Here is a 17,070-nt window from a genome sequence, read left to right as displayed (position 1 = left end):
AAAGCAGGTAAGGTGATGCCCGCAAAAGTTAAAGGACTCACTACAATGGGAAGTCACTAACCGATGGAGAAAGACAGCTGAGCACTTGAAGTCACTGTCAGACATTTTTTTTGCAGACATATTTTATTTCTTGTAGAGAAAAATGTTATCAAATATAGAAATGAGGATATCAAGAGGCTGGAGATGGCTCAGGTAATATGAGGACTGGCTGCTCTTACTGAGGTCCCTTTCTGGCTTCCTGGACCTGTCCGGAGGGTCACTATCACCCGTAAATCCTGCTCCAGAAATCGGATGCTCTTTTCTGGCTCCTTATGGGTACTTGCATTCACACGCATATACATACAATTAACCAAAATGTCTTAAAATAAAGAAATGGGAGTATCTGAAATCTGGAAAATACAAAGATGTCACACGTTTCTTATAAAAGGCATGGTGGTGTACTTGGGGCAGAAGGCAGGAGGATCAGTGTAAGGTTATCTTTAGCTACACAGGGAATTCAAGGCCAGCTTAGGCTCCTGAGCCCCTTTCTCTAAAAATAGAACAAACTAAACCAACACCGTCCTCACAAGAAGCTATAAAGAATGACACTCCCTAGAAAAGAACATAAACGAATCTTCTGAAATGAAGCTTTTCTCCTTTCATCTGCTGCTCTGTACAGATAAATTTCCAAGGTAAAGCCAAGCAGGGACACGAAGGAAATGGGGCTCAGCGGTGGTAGCCCCAAGCAACAACCACAAACCCAGGAATGAAGGCTTTGTGTACCGAGGCAGAGGGGAAGAGGAAAGGAGCCTACAAACTTGATCCTTCCTGTTACATTTCAGAGTTAATAGTTGATTGCTTCAGATAACAAAAGTAGGAGTAAACATAAACATCTATATCAAACATAAAATATTAAATAGTAAACCAGATATTTTAGCTAAGCTCTGGGTGTCACTCACTTGTCACTGAAGTGCCTCAGAAAAAGGCAGCTGTATGTCCACTGAAGCAAGAGTTTAGTATTCCTATTTGGCGGTGGACCAAGTACAACAGTAATTCATAGTTCTCAAGCAGAACCTCCGATTTTCACCTCTATACAGGTGTCCATCATTCTAGTAGGGAATGCTTCCAGATACAGATACCCAAGAACTCATGGGCACTTAAGACATACACTTCTTTTCTTTCTCTTCTCTTCTCTCTCTTCTCCCCCTCCCTCTCTTTCTCCGTGTGTATGTCTGTGTTTAAGAGAGTCTCATACAACAGCCCAATCTGGCTCTTTATATAGAATGAAAGGCATTTTCAAGTTTTCCATACACTTTTTACCAGACTTCTTATCAGAACCAATAAGATGTGAACATTATGCAAATATTCATACTGACTTATTCAGAGAATGACAAGGTGAAGTCTGCACATAACCATCACAGCCTAATGCTGTGCACCTGAACAACGTGTTTTCAGACACTTTGTGTTTGCAGTGGCTGGATCTGGGGTGCTGAGTGAGGACAGTACGAGCAATTTTGGTTAATAAAAGTTCAGTAAACAATCTCAAGTATACAGAAAGTACAAATTAAATAATGCCTACTTGCTGGAAAACCCATGTCATTTGATTCGTGATTTCTTTCAATAACTTGTTGGTGAGGAAACTACAGCACGGTCACTTTTACTGCCTGTCACCCGGGTCACTTGCATGCCATTGGAACTCTGGTATTCCAAATGATTTATGTAAAGAATGTACATTTGAATCTGTTAAGGTGCATACTTCTTAGTATCTTCCATTTGTCTTTTTCCTTTCTTTGTTACAGAATCTTAGTATCTCTGATACCAAATCATTCATCTCTAAATACTTCCATGTACCTCTATAAAACCAGGACACTATACAACCATAGTTACTTTAATGTAACATCATGACTTTACATTCAAATTTTTATGGTGTTTCAAAGTTTGTTTAGCTTTGTCTTATACCTGTTAGTCTGAAAGAAGACTGTGGTTAATGAAACTTACTTAAGACCCTTAGTGCAGACATGGATGACCACTGCTAACTTTCTTATCTTGTCTCGCTGAGAAAATCACTGCAATAAATTTGCTTCATGGTCTGCAGACTATGGGTGCTTTGTTCCAAACCCAAATTTGAATTTAGCACAGAGCTTAAAAGCCTCACAGAGGATCTAATGTAGAGGACTTCGGGGGTGAGGGCTGAAACTCTAATCCCAATGAATTTTGTAAAGAAGGTTGCTTTCTGCTTGTTTTGATAGTGGCTACCACATTAATATGGAAGAAAAATATGTCTGATCCTTGAGCCATATAAGAATTCAGAAAATAGGAGAACTTTCGGGACATATTATAATAATTCAGTTATTCCAAGGTCTGATGCTTTTCAGTCTATGTAAGAATTGATCAAATGACAACTGTCAGAGTGTACTGAAATCTTTATGGAATGTTATGATTTAACCAACATTTAATAATGAGTTCTTTAAATGATTTATTTTGTTTAATGTGTCTATAAACCTAATTGTATGGCCAAATTTAAAAGAAATGACTTTTGAAAATCTTATTTAAAAACATCTTACTAAAAAATTAAATATGCATCCAGGGTCCCATCCCCGCACTGTGTTAATAGAGACACAGGAGGTGGGAAGTCTTATTGGCATCCCAGTGTGGACATCATTAAGCATCTTTAATAGGCAAAGTTCTAGAAGTCTATCTGACAGAGGCACTTGGATATGCCAAGGAGGTCTTTACCACTGTTTGTTGGAATAAGAAACTGAAAGGAAGAAAGATATCATTCAACTCTTAAAAAGACAAAAGGATGTCTTTGTATCCTTACATTGAAACACATGATTTTATCAAGTTGAGAAAAAGAAAAAAAGAAAAAGAAAAAAAAAGGAAAGAAGGAAGGAAGGGAGGGAGGAAGGAAGGGAAGGAAGGAGGGAGGGAGGGAGGAAGAAGGGAGGGAGGGAGGAAGAAGGAGAGAAGACACAGGACTACATAGACACATTGTAATTTACATGGAGGAAACTAAACTCACACCTGTGCTTGTTCACAGACACAATGTAGAAGAGTATCTAGTTTGAAGCACCAAGTATAAATCCTCTGTGTAAACCAGCAGAGGAGGCCTGGCTGTGGTAGGGAAGGTGTAGGAATGAAGTACATTTTGCATTTACTACAGGTGTTTCAAACTTTTACTTTCTCACAAACAAAGTGCAATTCTCCTTTGCAACAGGATGTCAGAAAGTTGAGAGGCAGCGTGGCATGATGGCACGCCTGTGAGCGCAGGTCCAGCTCGACTGGCATGGTGACCTCAGACCATCCAGTGCTATACAACAGACTGCTACCCACAACACAATGGACAAGGCACCTAAAGCACAAAGCAGCCTTCGTGTCTCTTCTGTGTCTCTGTGCTAAGTCAGGCCCATGAACCCTGAACTCCATAGTCAGTTTTAAAAGAAACTCTTATCTTCCTAGCATTCAGAAGAGAAACAGGAAGTGAATGAATGTCTTAAGCGTTGTCATCTGTACAGTTTATAGCTACAATAAATCAAAATATCGAGGCCTTTAATAACATAGTAGTCATTTTACACACCAGTGCACATCTAATTGTCTACTTGTACAATACAATGAGTTTCCTACTGGCTGTCCTTCATGAGGTTCCCACATTTCCACTGAGGGATGGTGTGCTCCCATTTAAGCTCACAGCTTATCTCCCGATGATCTGAAAGGTTTGTGTGTGTGTGTGTGTGTGTGTGTTGCAAATTACTTGTTCCAGATGGAGAGAAGAAAACAAATATTGTCTTAAGTCTCATCTCTCATTCATCTTCAGTTTTTGTGTCTGGTTCTTAAGCTCACTCTGGGTGACAGACTTTGTACCTAGTTATATATTTTTTTTAAAGAAAATCTCTATATAAACAAAATGGTGAACCTACCTTCATACTCTTAACCTTTGTATAATACATTACCTTCTAATGTCACACAGGACAGAGACAGGTGGACAACATTCATAAACCATGACATTTCAATACCCTATATATACACTAATGAATAAAGCACTGTGAAGGTAAATAATTTCTTTAAAATTTCTATTGTATTACAATCATTTCCTGTCCCTCCCAGTCACTGTCAAGGATCAAAAGTCCTAACTATACAGCCTCATTTTCTCCCTATTCTGCTGGGCACGTGGCCCATGTCTTTTGCTGACTTGTTCTTTGAGAAGCTCTAATCTTCTTGGCCTCTTGAACTTCTTCCTTTTGAGTACCAATGCATCAACCCTTGCTTAATCTTCATTCATCGTTTCAGTGTTTCTTTCTGGGAAATATGTTAGTGTTAAAAACAATGGACCTGTTTAGGCCTGGCGCTGGAAGATCCTAAGTTCAAGGCCTCTCCAGGCTACAGACAGCCCTGACAGAAATTCTGATCCCTTGTCTGAAAACAAAAGTAAAAAGGACTGGGAATGCAGTTCACAGTAGGTGGTAGAGAGGTGGTCTTGCATGAAGAAGGTGCTAGTTCTATAGGTATTTAAAAAAAAAAATTAAAACAACCCACCTGTAAACAGGAACAGTAAAACAATGGGTTTTATTGATTGTGTGGTTGGCGGAATAGAGTTTCAGTTCTGCAACTCGGTGCTTCCTCTAATCCAGTTTCCTGAGGCTCCCCATGGCCTTCCATCTCACACACAGAACTTCTTAAACTGGCAACTTTTTAGCTTATAGTGATTTTTTTTCTCTTGGAACAGAAAAACTGAAATTGTGATCTGTAGCAACTTAGGTTTCACAAGCTATAGCCAAAGCATGTAAGCAGCAACCAGTGATCATTGATAAAAGAACCAATCTTGGCTCCACAAGCGTTTTCATGATGGTCAGACAAGGTTACATTTGTACATTAAAAAAAAAAAAAAAAAAAAGAGGTGTCATCCAAACGTTTCTTTCCACACAGTGCATGGAAAGTCTATGTGCCCAGGTCTGCAGACTCAGTGTGTGAAAAAAGTCGATGTGCTTGCGTCTGTTAAAAGTTGCCTCTAGCTTTGAAGGATCACAAAAGCAGCTGTACAAACACATAGCATGGTATGAGCTCTGTGAAGGCGAATGGTGAGTGTGATACCCTCACCCAAGAGCATGGGAGGACACCTCCGAACTGTCAGAGCGGAGCTCAGGTTACCAGAAATGTCAGGCTAAGGAGGCAGAGACACTAAACAGTACACTCTCCTCCCCACACAAGACAAAAAGAAGTGACAGGTGCTTTAAAAAGTGAAAGTGTGACTTCAGGCAGAAAATGCAGAGGAATGAAGAGGAGGATGGGAGACGGATGGCACAGAGCCAAGGGAACCCAGTGCTTCAGATCAGCGAAGGTAAGGGGTACAGAGCCACCCCCAGGGGGCAAAGGGTTTGCCAACTGCCATCTCTTCCTCATCCTTTGGGAAGAGTCGCTTTTCAAAAGTCCTACCATTCACATACATATTTATAATATATATTATAAATACACTGTCGCTGTCTTCAAACACACCAGAAGAGGGTATCGGATGTGGTTGCTGGGATTTGAACTCAGGACCTCTGGAACGCAGTCAGTGCTCCTAACCACTGAACCATCTCTCTAGCTCATGGCTTATCATTCTAAGTTCAGGGTAAATTATACCCACCTGTCTATCAACCACCAAGCCAAACCAGACTTTCCTAAGCTAAATCAGAGAGGGATGAAAATCTCTGAGCTCAGTGCATCCAGGTTCTTCCTTAGATGCCACAGTACGTTGACTATTTAAAAACAAAACGCAACAGCTGGGCCCGGTTTTGGCATTTCAGAAGGTAGCATCCTCCATGCTGCGCCTCGCTAACAGTTCACCTTCTTGCTGGAAGGCATTTAAAGGGATGAACTTTTCAAATCAAATTCGTAAACTTTAAAGGGGAAGGGGAAAAAAAAAACCCAAAACCCAGAGAAATTGTCTGCAAATAAATACAAAATATGAGGATAAAAACTGTGACAGACCTTCAGCTCCATGCCCTTCTATGAAGTCCTTTCTACACTGGAAAAGAATGGGTGTCTTTTGCTGACACCAAGCCAAAACCACAGCACACTGAAACCTTTGAAACATTTTTCACATGTTGAAGCCACCCCAGCTCATTCTGGGCAGGATTTTCACAGTGCGTTCTTTCTGCTCTTCTACACACAGAGAATACAATAAGGTTTACAGTAAGAAGAACATCAAAACCATCATTTTATTCAATTATTAACTTACACCCGAACTTGGAAAAGGGCATCTATTATCTGCTAGAAAAAGGAGCATAAAAGGCATCAGATTTTACTTTTATTCATAAAATCAATTTTCAATTTTCCTGGCCTTGTAGCTAAAGAGCACTGTGACGATCAGAAAAACAATTAATGCTATGATAGGAGGAAGAACAACTACCACCATTTGTGCTGTTAGATCTGGAAGTGAGACCTGCCCTAAAAACCACCAATACATGACCATAAGAGGACGAGGTAAGCGTTTGGGCTATGGTGCTTGAAGAAATGTAAGGGGCCAGGTAGTCTGGGGTGTGAGGAAGGGCCCGGCTGTGCTGAGGGCAGATGGATGCTACTGCTGTATCTCCCTGAGTTGGGGAAGATATGTGGGCAGCACTTAATATTGCTATGTATTTAAGTTAAATATACTTAATACTTACCAATGCTTATATTCTATGTATTATATATTTTACACATATATTTCACACACAATGATTGCATTGCCTACTGGAGTGACTAAAGTTAAAAATGAACACACACACACACACACACACACACACACACACACACACACACACAAACACCTGTGAAAAACTTCTTGAAAACCTTTCAGAAAAACATCAAACACATTAATGGGTTTTTGCTACTTGGTGATGATGAGAATCCTAATGATGGGGATCAGTGTGGAGATATGGGAGGAAGGGTCAAGGACCTCCTAGACACTGCATCTCCCATTGTCCATCTTCATCTGTCTGTATCATAAACCACGAACACAGCACCCACATCTGTCTGGCGCTGGTAGCTATACCCCTGGCTTCCCTCTCTAGTTCAAGAAGCTACGCAGCAGATGCTAGGTGGACAAGAATGCCAGAGAAGACAGGTATTAGCCCATCTCAGTTTCAGATAGTATTTCTGCCACATGTCACCCAATTTCTGTGCCTACTCCAAGACTCTGACAGAATCAAGCACACTGCCACTCCCAGGCTCGGAACAGAGGCAGACATGCAGGACCATGCAGGAAAGAAAACCGATGCTGGCCATCACTGAGGTGCAAGAAAATGAGGAGAGACTTCTGTACTGAGACAGCAGTACACCACCACCGAGTGTGGAAGGGATGTGGAAGGCCTGTACTGTACTTGTAGGAATGTCTGGAAATCATCCTAGCGATCTTTTAAAGGGGTAAACACTGAGTTATCAACTGACTGGCTGATTCTTAGTTATTATAGGCAAAAGTATACACGCAGAAGTTTTCATAAATATTCATAGCAATAGCTACAAGGAGAAACAATTACCTATCAACTTGTGAAGGGAAAAGCAAATGTTCTCCACTATCACAAGGAAAGATTATTTATAAGAAGGACAGAGTGTTGACACACAGGGTGAACCTTGAAAACACAATTCTCTATGAAAGATGTCCACCATGAAGGGGCACATGTTGTGCAAACCCAGTCACTGGAATGTCTGGACCAGGTAAATATGTAAGTTCATAAAGACAGACATTGGTGCTGCTTACCGTTATGAGTTTTGGGCAGAAACTGATACTGACTTATAAAATGCATGTGGCATCTTTACAGATAATAATAATGTTCTAAAATTGATCGTGGGGATGGGGGCACAACTCTGTTTATTTTAACAATATTGAAATGTGCAAATTGTGGGCCACATGAGTAGTATCTCAGTGAGGTTATTATATCAAGAAGACAGAAAGAGCTACAAGGGAAAGTATGGTCAGAGTCACATCATACATGCTAAATTTGTAATAAAAAAAAACTCCATAAGCTGAGCATGGTGAATCTCGTGTGAAGGAGCTGAGCCAAGCCAGACTGGGGTATGACTTGGTGTGTTCCAGAACATCTAGGATGCACAGAAGGATTCTGCCCTTAAAACAAAACAAAACCCAAAAAACAAACACACAGGAGAGGAGTGGGTAATGGACCAGGAGAAAGGAGGAGAGAGGGAAGGAGAAAGAGGAGGAGGAGGAAGGGAAAGGAGGAGGCAGGGAGGTGGCCAGCAAGATTTATAACCCCGATAATGTCCTGTTAGGCTATCGAGAGTGCCCAACCTTTTGACATTGCAGTATGACACTGTCATCTGCCAAATTCATGATCAAGAATATGCAACTAAGTTGGGGGGAACAAACCCATAATTTGATGTTTTTAAGAAATGTTCCTATTTTGTGTGTTGTGGTATTCCTGGCCATTCTGGGATGAATGAGATCAGACTGTCTGTTGGACACGCCTTCAGCGTAAGGGTTTCAAGAGCACCAAGTAAAGTAGTTAAGAATCTAAGCTCTTGTTTTAAAAACTTACAACATTCTGTAATATTTTTCTGAAAAAAAACCAAATATATACATACATACACACACACACATATATGTATATATACTCTGTTCTAAACTAACACAGTTGCCCCTCTTACACAGAGGTTATCTTTAATATTTGCTAAAGACTGTATTTTCTAGGTCCTTATGCAGAGCGGAAAAAGAAACTTTCCAAAAGCTTCAGGTTCAGTTGTGAATTTAATATACGTGCCCTCAAACATTTACTCTGTTCATTCATATATGAGCGTATTCATTCACTCAAGTGAGCTAGGCTGACATGGTCCTGCCCTTTGTGATGACCTGAGACACTGTGACAAAGTAGGGGAAGACGTTATCCCAGCTGACACCAAGGGGCTCCTTGGGTTTCAGATCATCTCTGATTACCTCCCAGGAACAGCGAGCAGGACTGTTGTCAGGATTCAGTCCTGCTGCCACACAGATGGCCCATGAACAGCACTGGATACAAGTCTGGAGCACCTAATGAAATGTGACTGTGCAGGAACGAGCTGTTTAACAGGAGCGCTTTCCTGCACACTGGACTGAGACTTGCTTTAACATTTATACACACTACTGAATTTCCCCTGTTGCTCCTTTTACCATCAAATCTAGCATGCCGAACATCGTGATCTAAAGTATCCCAGAGACTGGCTCTCCATTCTGACTTGCCCAGTTTTTCAATGAGGATGCCCTCCTAACACTGCTCAAGACCTCAAGGCTTGTCCACACTAAGACACTCTCCAAACCCTTAGCAATAACCTAGTCCAGACATTCCCACACCCAATTACGCACTTTGTTTTCAGCTGGTCTTTCTCTGCTTCATTTTTCTTCCTTCCGATTCATAACTATGCTGTCTTCCCAGAGAATGTTTAAATTACATGACTTTTAAGAAGTTTCAGAGTTTCTTCATAACTACAGAGAGACTAAATGTCCCTGCTAGTCTAATTTGGCCCTCCATCATCTACTATCCCACACACTGCTGCTGTGTGTGCTCTGCCTGGGGGAGGTGAAGCCTGGGTGGGCTTCGGTCTCACCTCAGCATATCTCAGAAGTGACTGTCCGTGACACCAAATTCCACCTTCTTTCCAAGGCAGCCACATATTCTCCTATGGAGTATCTTTGCTTTTACTAACATTCGTTCTGTAGGTGATTTTGTGAGTAGGAGCAGTTTGAACAAAAACAAAACAAGCAGACAAACAAACAAACAAAACCACTGTAGACTAGCAGTGTGAAGGACATCAGAACTCTGTGGCCAAATGCAGATAAGCCTGGATACAGGGCACCTGCTGCTCTAAGTTTCCTCAGGGCCAGTTCTAGTCTGCGATTCTGCTGACTCGCTCACCCTATAAACTCCATCTGCCTCGGTTTGGAGCGTCATGTGTGTGATGCTAAGACCCTGTGCTAAGCAAGGTGCACAGCATATGATGTGGGTGCTTGATTACCACATACTGAGTGAAAGTAACCCTTGTGACAATGGCAGATACTCTTTGTAATGTAATTCACCCTTCATGTCTTAGGCTTAGGGGAAAAGATACACAAGCTGTATTAAAGCTACTACACTGTATAGCAGGATTAGCGAATATTTTACATGGAAGAGTATAAACCGAATATCCAAGTAACTTAAATATGAATGACAATGAGACATTTGATGAAGATGAGTAATTATTCTTTTAACAATAACCTTCTTAGTGTCCCCTTTGTTTCCTTGTGATGAAGAACTCCAGACACACAGTTGCCATGCTGGACAATGCTGTGACTTTCAATTATGCTAAAGGATAAAGAAAACTGGAACCACTACACCAGAGCGAAGGAGTTCAGTCTCAATACCTCCAAGAGCTTTGCTTGGCTTACTCCTTCAAGAGGCAGGAAGTTAAAGAATACAGTAAACAGAAGTTGGGGATTTGGCTCAATGGTAGAGCATTCGCTAGTATGCACAGGCCATAGCGCCTAGCCAAGTAGCTGCGCTTTTGTTTGGATCTAAAATAAAAAAATAATTTTCACATAATAAAAAAAAAAACATACCTGTTGATCTCCAAGGAAATGACTTTTCAGTTGAGCTAGAAAAAAAAAAAAAAAAGAAAAAAAGAAAAGAAAAAAATGTTATAGAATTTAATTGTGGGCTTATTTTGCATTCCAAAACTAATTGTTACATCTAATTATGTAAATGGATAAAAACCTCAAATAAAATTCAAAATTACCCATCTGCATTACTTTTTAAACTGTATTTGTAATTGGAAACTAAACAGATTATAAAGAGATACAGAAAAAATGAGCATGTTAACAGAGGTGGCATTGGCAATGCCATGAAACCACAGGTGCAGTAGATACATTTAAAAAGACCCCAAAGACCACTAAAAAAAGCTCGAAGGAAGCCAGGAGAGACTCCCACAGATGAACAAGTTAACCAGCATGCTTTGCATTGAACGTTGCTTTATAAAATGCTAAGTACACATTAAAACTCAACAAGACAGGGCAGTACTTGAGTTACATAGTTTCCTTAGCAGTGGTTCCTAATCTGTGGGTCCCAACCCTTTTTGGGCATTGAAAGACCCTTTCACAGGAGTCGCCTAAGACCACTGGAAAACACAGATATTTACATTATGATTCATAACCGTAGCAAAGTCACAGTTATAAAATAGTAATGAAAATAAGTTTATGGTTGGGAGTGACCACAACAGGAGGAGCTGTATTAAAGGGTCGCAGCATTAGGAAGGTTGAGGACCACTGGCTTATACTATATGTATTCAGAAAACCATTTTCATGTGAAAATATACTTGTGTACGTTTTTGCCCGTCTCTGCCATGAACCAGCTGACACAGGACATTATGGCATTAGGAGATAGTGTGGTAGAACACAGACTAGTCATTAAGCATTTGTCAAATGTAAATTCAAACACTTAAAATGTCTATTTCCACTTTGAATACATTAGCTCTTTAATCTTATGCACAATAATTTTGTCACAGGACCATCAGTAATTTTATTTTAGAGGCAAAACAGGTTGGCAACTAGAAATGCTGAGATCAAACCTAACATGCTATTATTCCAAAACCAGTCATTCCAAAACCAGCGTGCCTAAACACTGAGACAGACAGAGCATGTGCACACACACACGCACTGCAAAAATCAAAATTATTCCTTTGGGGTAAGTCTTAATGATTTATGAAAAGAGCTATACTCTGGGCGGAAATAAACACTTTACAAAACAGAAGACACAGGGTTCACCCAAAGTCCAGTCTGTCAGTGCTGCAGCTCTATACTCCGAACTCCTTGCCATCTTCTCCAAGAATTAAAAGGTGGAAGGGATTTTTGCTAGGTGAAAATGTATGTGATTGTCCCCTTTTCCATCACAGGTACAGCAGGTCACATCCTGTGTGCTGGGAAACTGCTCCCCTGAATGGAGCCAATCACTGAATGCTCATCTTGTCTGAGCTCCAGGACTGTGGCTCCAGCTAATGTGCTCTTACCCCATCTCAAAAGGGACAGCTGGGGTGGACGTGAAACTGTGAGCAAATCTTAGTGAGGACTACTTGCCTTGCTCCTGGTTGCAGGTCACAACTGTCTTCGAGCTTAGAAAATAGCTTCTTTCTTGCAATGAATTTCAGTTTCTTAAAACTTTTGTTTCTTAATTTTACTCACAGAATTAGCTCTCCAAACACTAGGAGTAATAATCTCTCACTGTACAACTGCCAAAGCCACCACATCGTGTGTCAATGCATGCTGCTAACCAAACTGCCATCCAGAACAGCGTAATAATAGCTCATGCGTCTTGAGGCTACTATGGGAGTTTATTAAGCCCCCAGTTTTAAGTTACAGAACTTGAATAGAATACTCTATAATGTTTTTCATCTTTACAGTCACCAACCTTATCATGTCACTCTGTCCTGCTCGGAGTAGCAGAGGCTGTGGCTGTCTGGCTCCTCTCAGTGCCATAGGCCCAGCATCCTGCCTGCCTAGCACACAGGAGATGCTGTGTGTTATACACAGTGTTACTTCACAGAACATGAAAAGAACCAAGCAGAGCACTGTTTTGGGTTATGAGGTAAATATTGATGAAGGTAACTTATTTCACCCTTTATCACGAGGAGGTACCAACAGACTCCTTTGTGTTTGCTATTTTTTGTTGGGGCAAGGGACAAAAACCAGGTAAATAGCATTTGGCTACTAAAAAGGCCTTAGGTCCCCTAAGGTAAGCATGACATCCCTAAATCAATAGAAATCTTTAGCTAAAATCATCTTCCCATCCATTCCTAAAGCAATATACATAGCTAATTAGGAAGATAAGCTGATAATGAACATTAAAAATAAGCCAAATTGCCAAGGTATGTGGAGGAGCAGATAAACTGACAACTGTGTGGTGACTACAGTGGTGATCTTCAGGACAGTCTGTCCAAAGTTCTTACTTCAATGGAGTCTCAACTGTTCACCCTGTGACCCCAGGACCAAAGAACAAACCCATGGAACCGGAAATGCTGCTTAATACACCTCACTCTGTTTAGAGATGTTAGAGACGGGTCCACAGGAGAGATAGCAGAGGCACCTTCAGCAGGGAAGGAAAGGCCTGCTTCCTTCTCCTTTCTCCCTGCCATCTATTCCTAGAAGCACTTCCCAACCAACGCTGGCTGCCTACCATGTGTCTACAGGCACCGTGCCCACAAGACGACGCCCTGGCTCCCTTTCGAGTCCCTCTGAAGGTGCCAAGCAGCTTGTGTTCTAGGAGCTTCCACTGGGATGTGAAAGACATTTCACACACAAGGACTGACTCATCAACAAGAGTTTTGTGTCAATAGGAAAATATCGTCATGGTTTTAAATAACTTGGTTATCAACCACCATTTAAACGGACCATTCCTATGCTTACAACTGTTCAGGCCAGGAGATGAAGAACAAATTAAAAAAAAAAGTTTGCTGGCAAATTAACCAATCAAAGCTTTGAATTTTAAGTAAAATATTAGGTTGTCTTAAATTTTATTTTAGGCAGGGACTATGCACTCTTCTGTGCTATATAAAATATGTAGCAGCCACTGTAAAATTCTATACATATGGAATTAGTTTTCATTTGTAGATAAAAATGGCTTCTTAGAGTTGTACACTGTGTTTGAAAATCTTCTTGGATTTGGTCTTTCGTCAGGAGTCAGGAAACTTGCCTGTGCACACTCCGCCAAGGCCCGAGGGCAGTCTGGTGAGTGAGCTGCAGGAAGTCACGTCACAAGAATGTGGTGGTGACCTGAGCATTTGCCATGGACAACCCTTGCAGTGAGCACGATTCCAGGTTACCAAGATTTCCAATCTAGGTGATGTGCCTTCTGACGGAGCTATGAACTAATCTGCCTATGCAAACCAGGAAGGAAGGCTTGTTGATAACTAAAAATGATGGGCACCCAAGTCTTCTCCACTGCCGGGGACACAGGTTGGACATCCTCCTTTGATCCTACTGCGGCTGCAACATTCTCATCAGACTTCATGGTCTTGATTTCTTACCCCTTCAGGCCGTTTCCTGCTGCAGCTACAGAGTTTTACTGAGTGACAATAAATGGGTGTCATTCTCCCACTGCTAAAGCACAGACAGATCCATGGAAGACAAAATGCAAACATCTGAAGGTGGCCCAGGAGGTCCTTGCCACCTGCTGCCTTTACTTTGCCCTTTCCCACACAAACCTAATTCCAGGAACTTGCAAGTACTTGAACTTGCTTCATATGCCAAGCTGCTTCACACTTTGAATGCTATTTTGGGGCAAGAATGTGCAGGAACAGTCTAAAAATTCTTTTAAGAATTGTTCAAATGCCAGAACTGCTGTTCAGGTACCACATAACTGCATATGTACGCACTATATACAGGAAACTATAAGCAGGCTAGTGAGGTTTCATTTCACTTTGTGTCACTTCCTATAAAAGCAGGCATATTCTCAGAAAATGTTCTCCCTCCTCTGCCTAATGTGAGCCAGCTGGCTGGACGCCGCCGGGGAGGCAGTGGGGGGGGGGGGTCCACAGCGAAGACAGTGGGGCCACAGATCCTCTGCCATACCATCTCCTCACCCGTCTCAGGCTCGTGCCTGTCGCTCAGATGCAATTAACCACAGCCAGTAACAATTTAAACATCACCCATGTGGACTACCCCAGAAACCGTCTTCTCTGTAAACACGGCCCTGGCCCTGCTGTCCAGACTGACTGTGACCTCCTCAATGACGTCCTCAAAGCTCCTTCAGAAACAGGTTGGAAGTTGATCCCTTGCTCCTTATCAAGAGGGTGCCCACTCCCTCACTTGTGCTTCTCATGATCACAACTGTGTAGTTGTTCCTAGGTTCCAGACCACGGCCCTTCTTGGGGAGAGACTGTCCTGATTCCAGCCAGAATTAAATAGGATACTGAATGCCCGACAATCTGAATTGGGAGGAGGTATTGTTCAGTTTTAAAAGTAAATTCTAAGTGATTTTCAATTATATTTCTTTACAAATTCGGCAGATTAATCATTTTGAGATGCAGTCTGTTTCTTGAATGTTCTTGGCTTTTTGCTGAAAACACCACTTTTAAAATATAACAGCTACAGAAAACCTAGAACTTCTGCTCCATCAGCCACACCATGGAAGAGGCAGGGCCTTCTGAATGCTCAAAGCTCAGATGTTCCAAGAACTGTTACCACCCTCAGGACAGTTAGTTACCTATCCTACCTTGGCATTTAACTACACTTGTGGGAAAGTCTTCTGAAATTACTTAGTGCCCATCCATAGCCTGAACAGAAATCTTCCTACTCCTCTCCTCTAATCTCCAGTATCTCTAGTACTTCTGTTAGCTAGAGACTAAGAACCGCTCTTCCTGGCTATTTGTACAGTTAGCCATTAGTCCCCTCTCTTCTAGAGGCAATTCCCAAAATCTCAGTAAGGAGGGCAAGGGAATCATGACTACAGGCATAAGTCAAGATTACTTATTTTGTATGTTATGAATTTGCCCTGACAATGGCACAGGTTCATCATCTGAGTCATAACAAATGAGACAGGGCAAGGGGTCTCTGCATAATTCTTCATGAGATCTGAGGGTGATGGTGAGGTTAAGGAGAGAGTGCTCCGGATAAGGAATGATGCCCTTCACACAGGACACGACAGCTCCCAACAGGAGCCTTGACTTGTCACTGCTGGCAGACGGGCATTTGCTTTGGTTCATCCCCACTCCAAACCCAGTCCCAGGTACGAACCACAGAAGGACAACAAGGTGCGGCAGAGAGGGCAGACCCGGAACTCCAAGGCTGTAGGAAAAAGGCAAGGCCTGCAGTCTCACTTACGTATTTCCTTTCAGTAGCACTTGATGAAAATAAACAAAAAACCTAACCTAACCTAACCTAACCTAACCTAACCTAACCTAACCTAACCTAACCTAACCTAACCTGGTGCACTCTCACAAAGCACTTTCCCAGAGCCAATACTTAAAGAATCACAAGTGGCAGGAGCAGCGGAGTTCGGTCCTGGTTTTCTTCGGTTAGTGGGTTTGGTAAACTCTCGCCATCCACTGTCCCACTTCTGCCTGTGCTGTCTTCCTTCTTTTCGGCTTTTCATTCGACCTGAAACTCGTGCTACCTACTCTGTGGCAGCTTTAGATCCCCTTAGAACAGCTGCTAAAATACCAGGAAAAGGTTAAGATATAAATAAATAATGCCATGACCAGTCTCCCAAAGAGAAGCCGACTTTGATGCTCAGTGCAAACATTCAAAGTGGAGGAGACACGGAGCAGCAGAGGAGAGCACATTTTGGATGATGTTAAATATTCTTTGACAAAAGCATTTTGTGTGAGTGCTTTGAATCTATGAATAAAAGATTTAGAAGACCATATGGGAAGTGAAGATCAAAGAGGATGTGTTACTAGACAAAAATGAGACAAACAGTTCCCTGTGGTATCCCCATAAATTACACAGGAAGTAAGACTTCTGCTGAGGCCCATCCCACAACAGGTGTCCTGATTAGTCAAAGAAATCCAGAGAGAAGGGTTTCCTAACACCCCAGCTAACATTTGAAAAACTGAAGCAAATGGAAGGAAAATAGGAAGGTGGCTAAGACACCCCCAGGCTCTTCTGATGGACTCCATCAGGACCCAAGCTACTATTCAGGCAGAGGGTCAGCCCGTGGATAGCCAGGGATGGATGTTGTGTTTTCATGGCCTGTCAAAGGCCATCGTCCCTCACTTCCTGTCTTCTCAACCCCAAAGACAAAGAAATAGAGAAGGGAAAACTTAAGTCCAAAGTGTTCACATAAAAATGTCCCTTTTTTGGAGTCAGGACAATCTCAGTCTGACAACCTTCACTGGAGGCTGCAATAGTAAGAGACAGGAAAAGAACTTTTCAGAGAAGCAAAGAGGAGAAGGACCTACTTGTCTGCTTCTCTACATGGGATTAAACACAACACCAATTCAGAACTCAGATGTACAGATCTAAGAAAAATGCTGACATCCATAAACTTTCTAATTTACACTCAGAAAGTTTTGTTTTGATGCAAACATGTACTGTAGCACCTGACTTTTTAATGTAAATTTTGGGAATCCAAACTTGGGACATCCCATTTGCACAGTAATAAAATCCATATCCTCAGC

The 17,070-nt window shown here is 41.7% G+C and overlaps 1 protein-coding gene across 15 annotated transcripts in view; it reads right to left on the bottom strand.

The window, feature by feature from the left end:
• Nucleotides 1-17,070, bottom strand: part of PKP4 (plakophilin 4) — a 197,601-nt gene that overhangs the window by 51,851 nt on the left and 128,680 nt on the right. For all 15 annotated transcript variants that reach the window (XM_080927762.1, XM_080927769.1, XM_080927773.1 and 12 more), the window contains one exon: nucleotides 10,523-10,557. In XM_080927762.1, the coding sequence (XP_080783888.1) occupies nucleotides 10,523-10,557 (35 nt within the window). The remainder of the gene's footprint in view (nucleotides 1-10,522; nucleotides 10,558-17,070) is intronic.

Source organism: Micromys minutus (assembly GCF_963924665.1).
Source record: "Micromys minutus genome assembly, chromosome: 13".
In the NCBI taxonomy this organism is placed as follows: domain Eukaryota; kingdom Metazoa; phylum Chordata; class Mammalia; order Rodentia; family Muridae; genus Micromys; species Micromys minutus.
The sequence above is the reverse complement of the archived record's forward strand: the minus strand, read 5'-3'. Positions and strand labels throughout refer to the sequence as shown.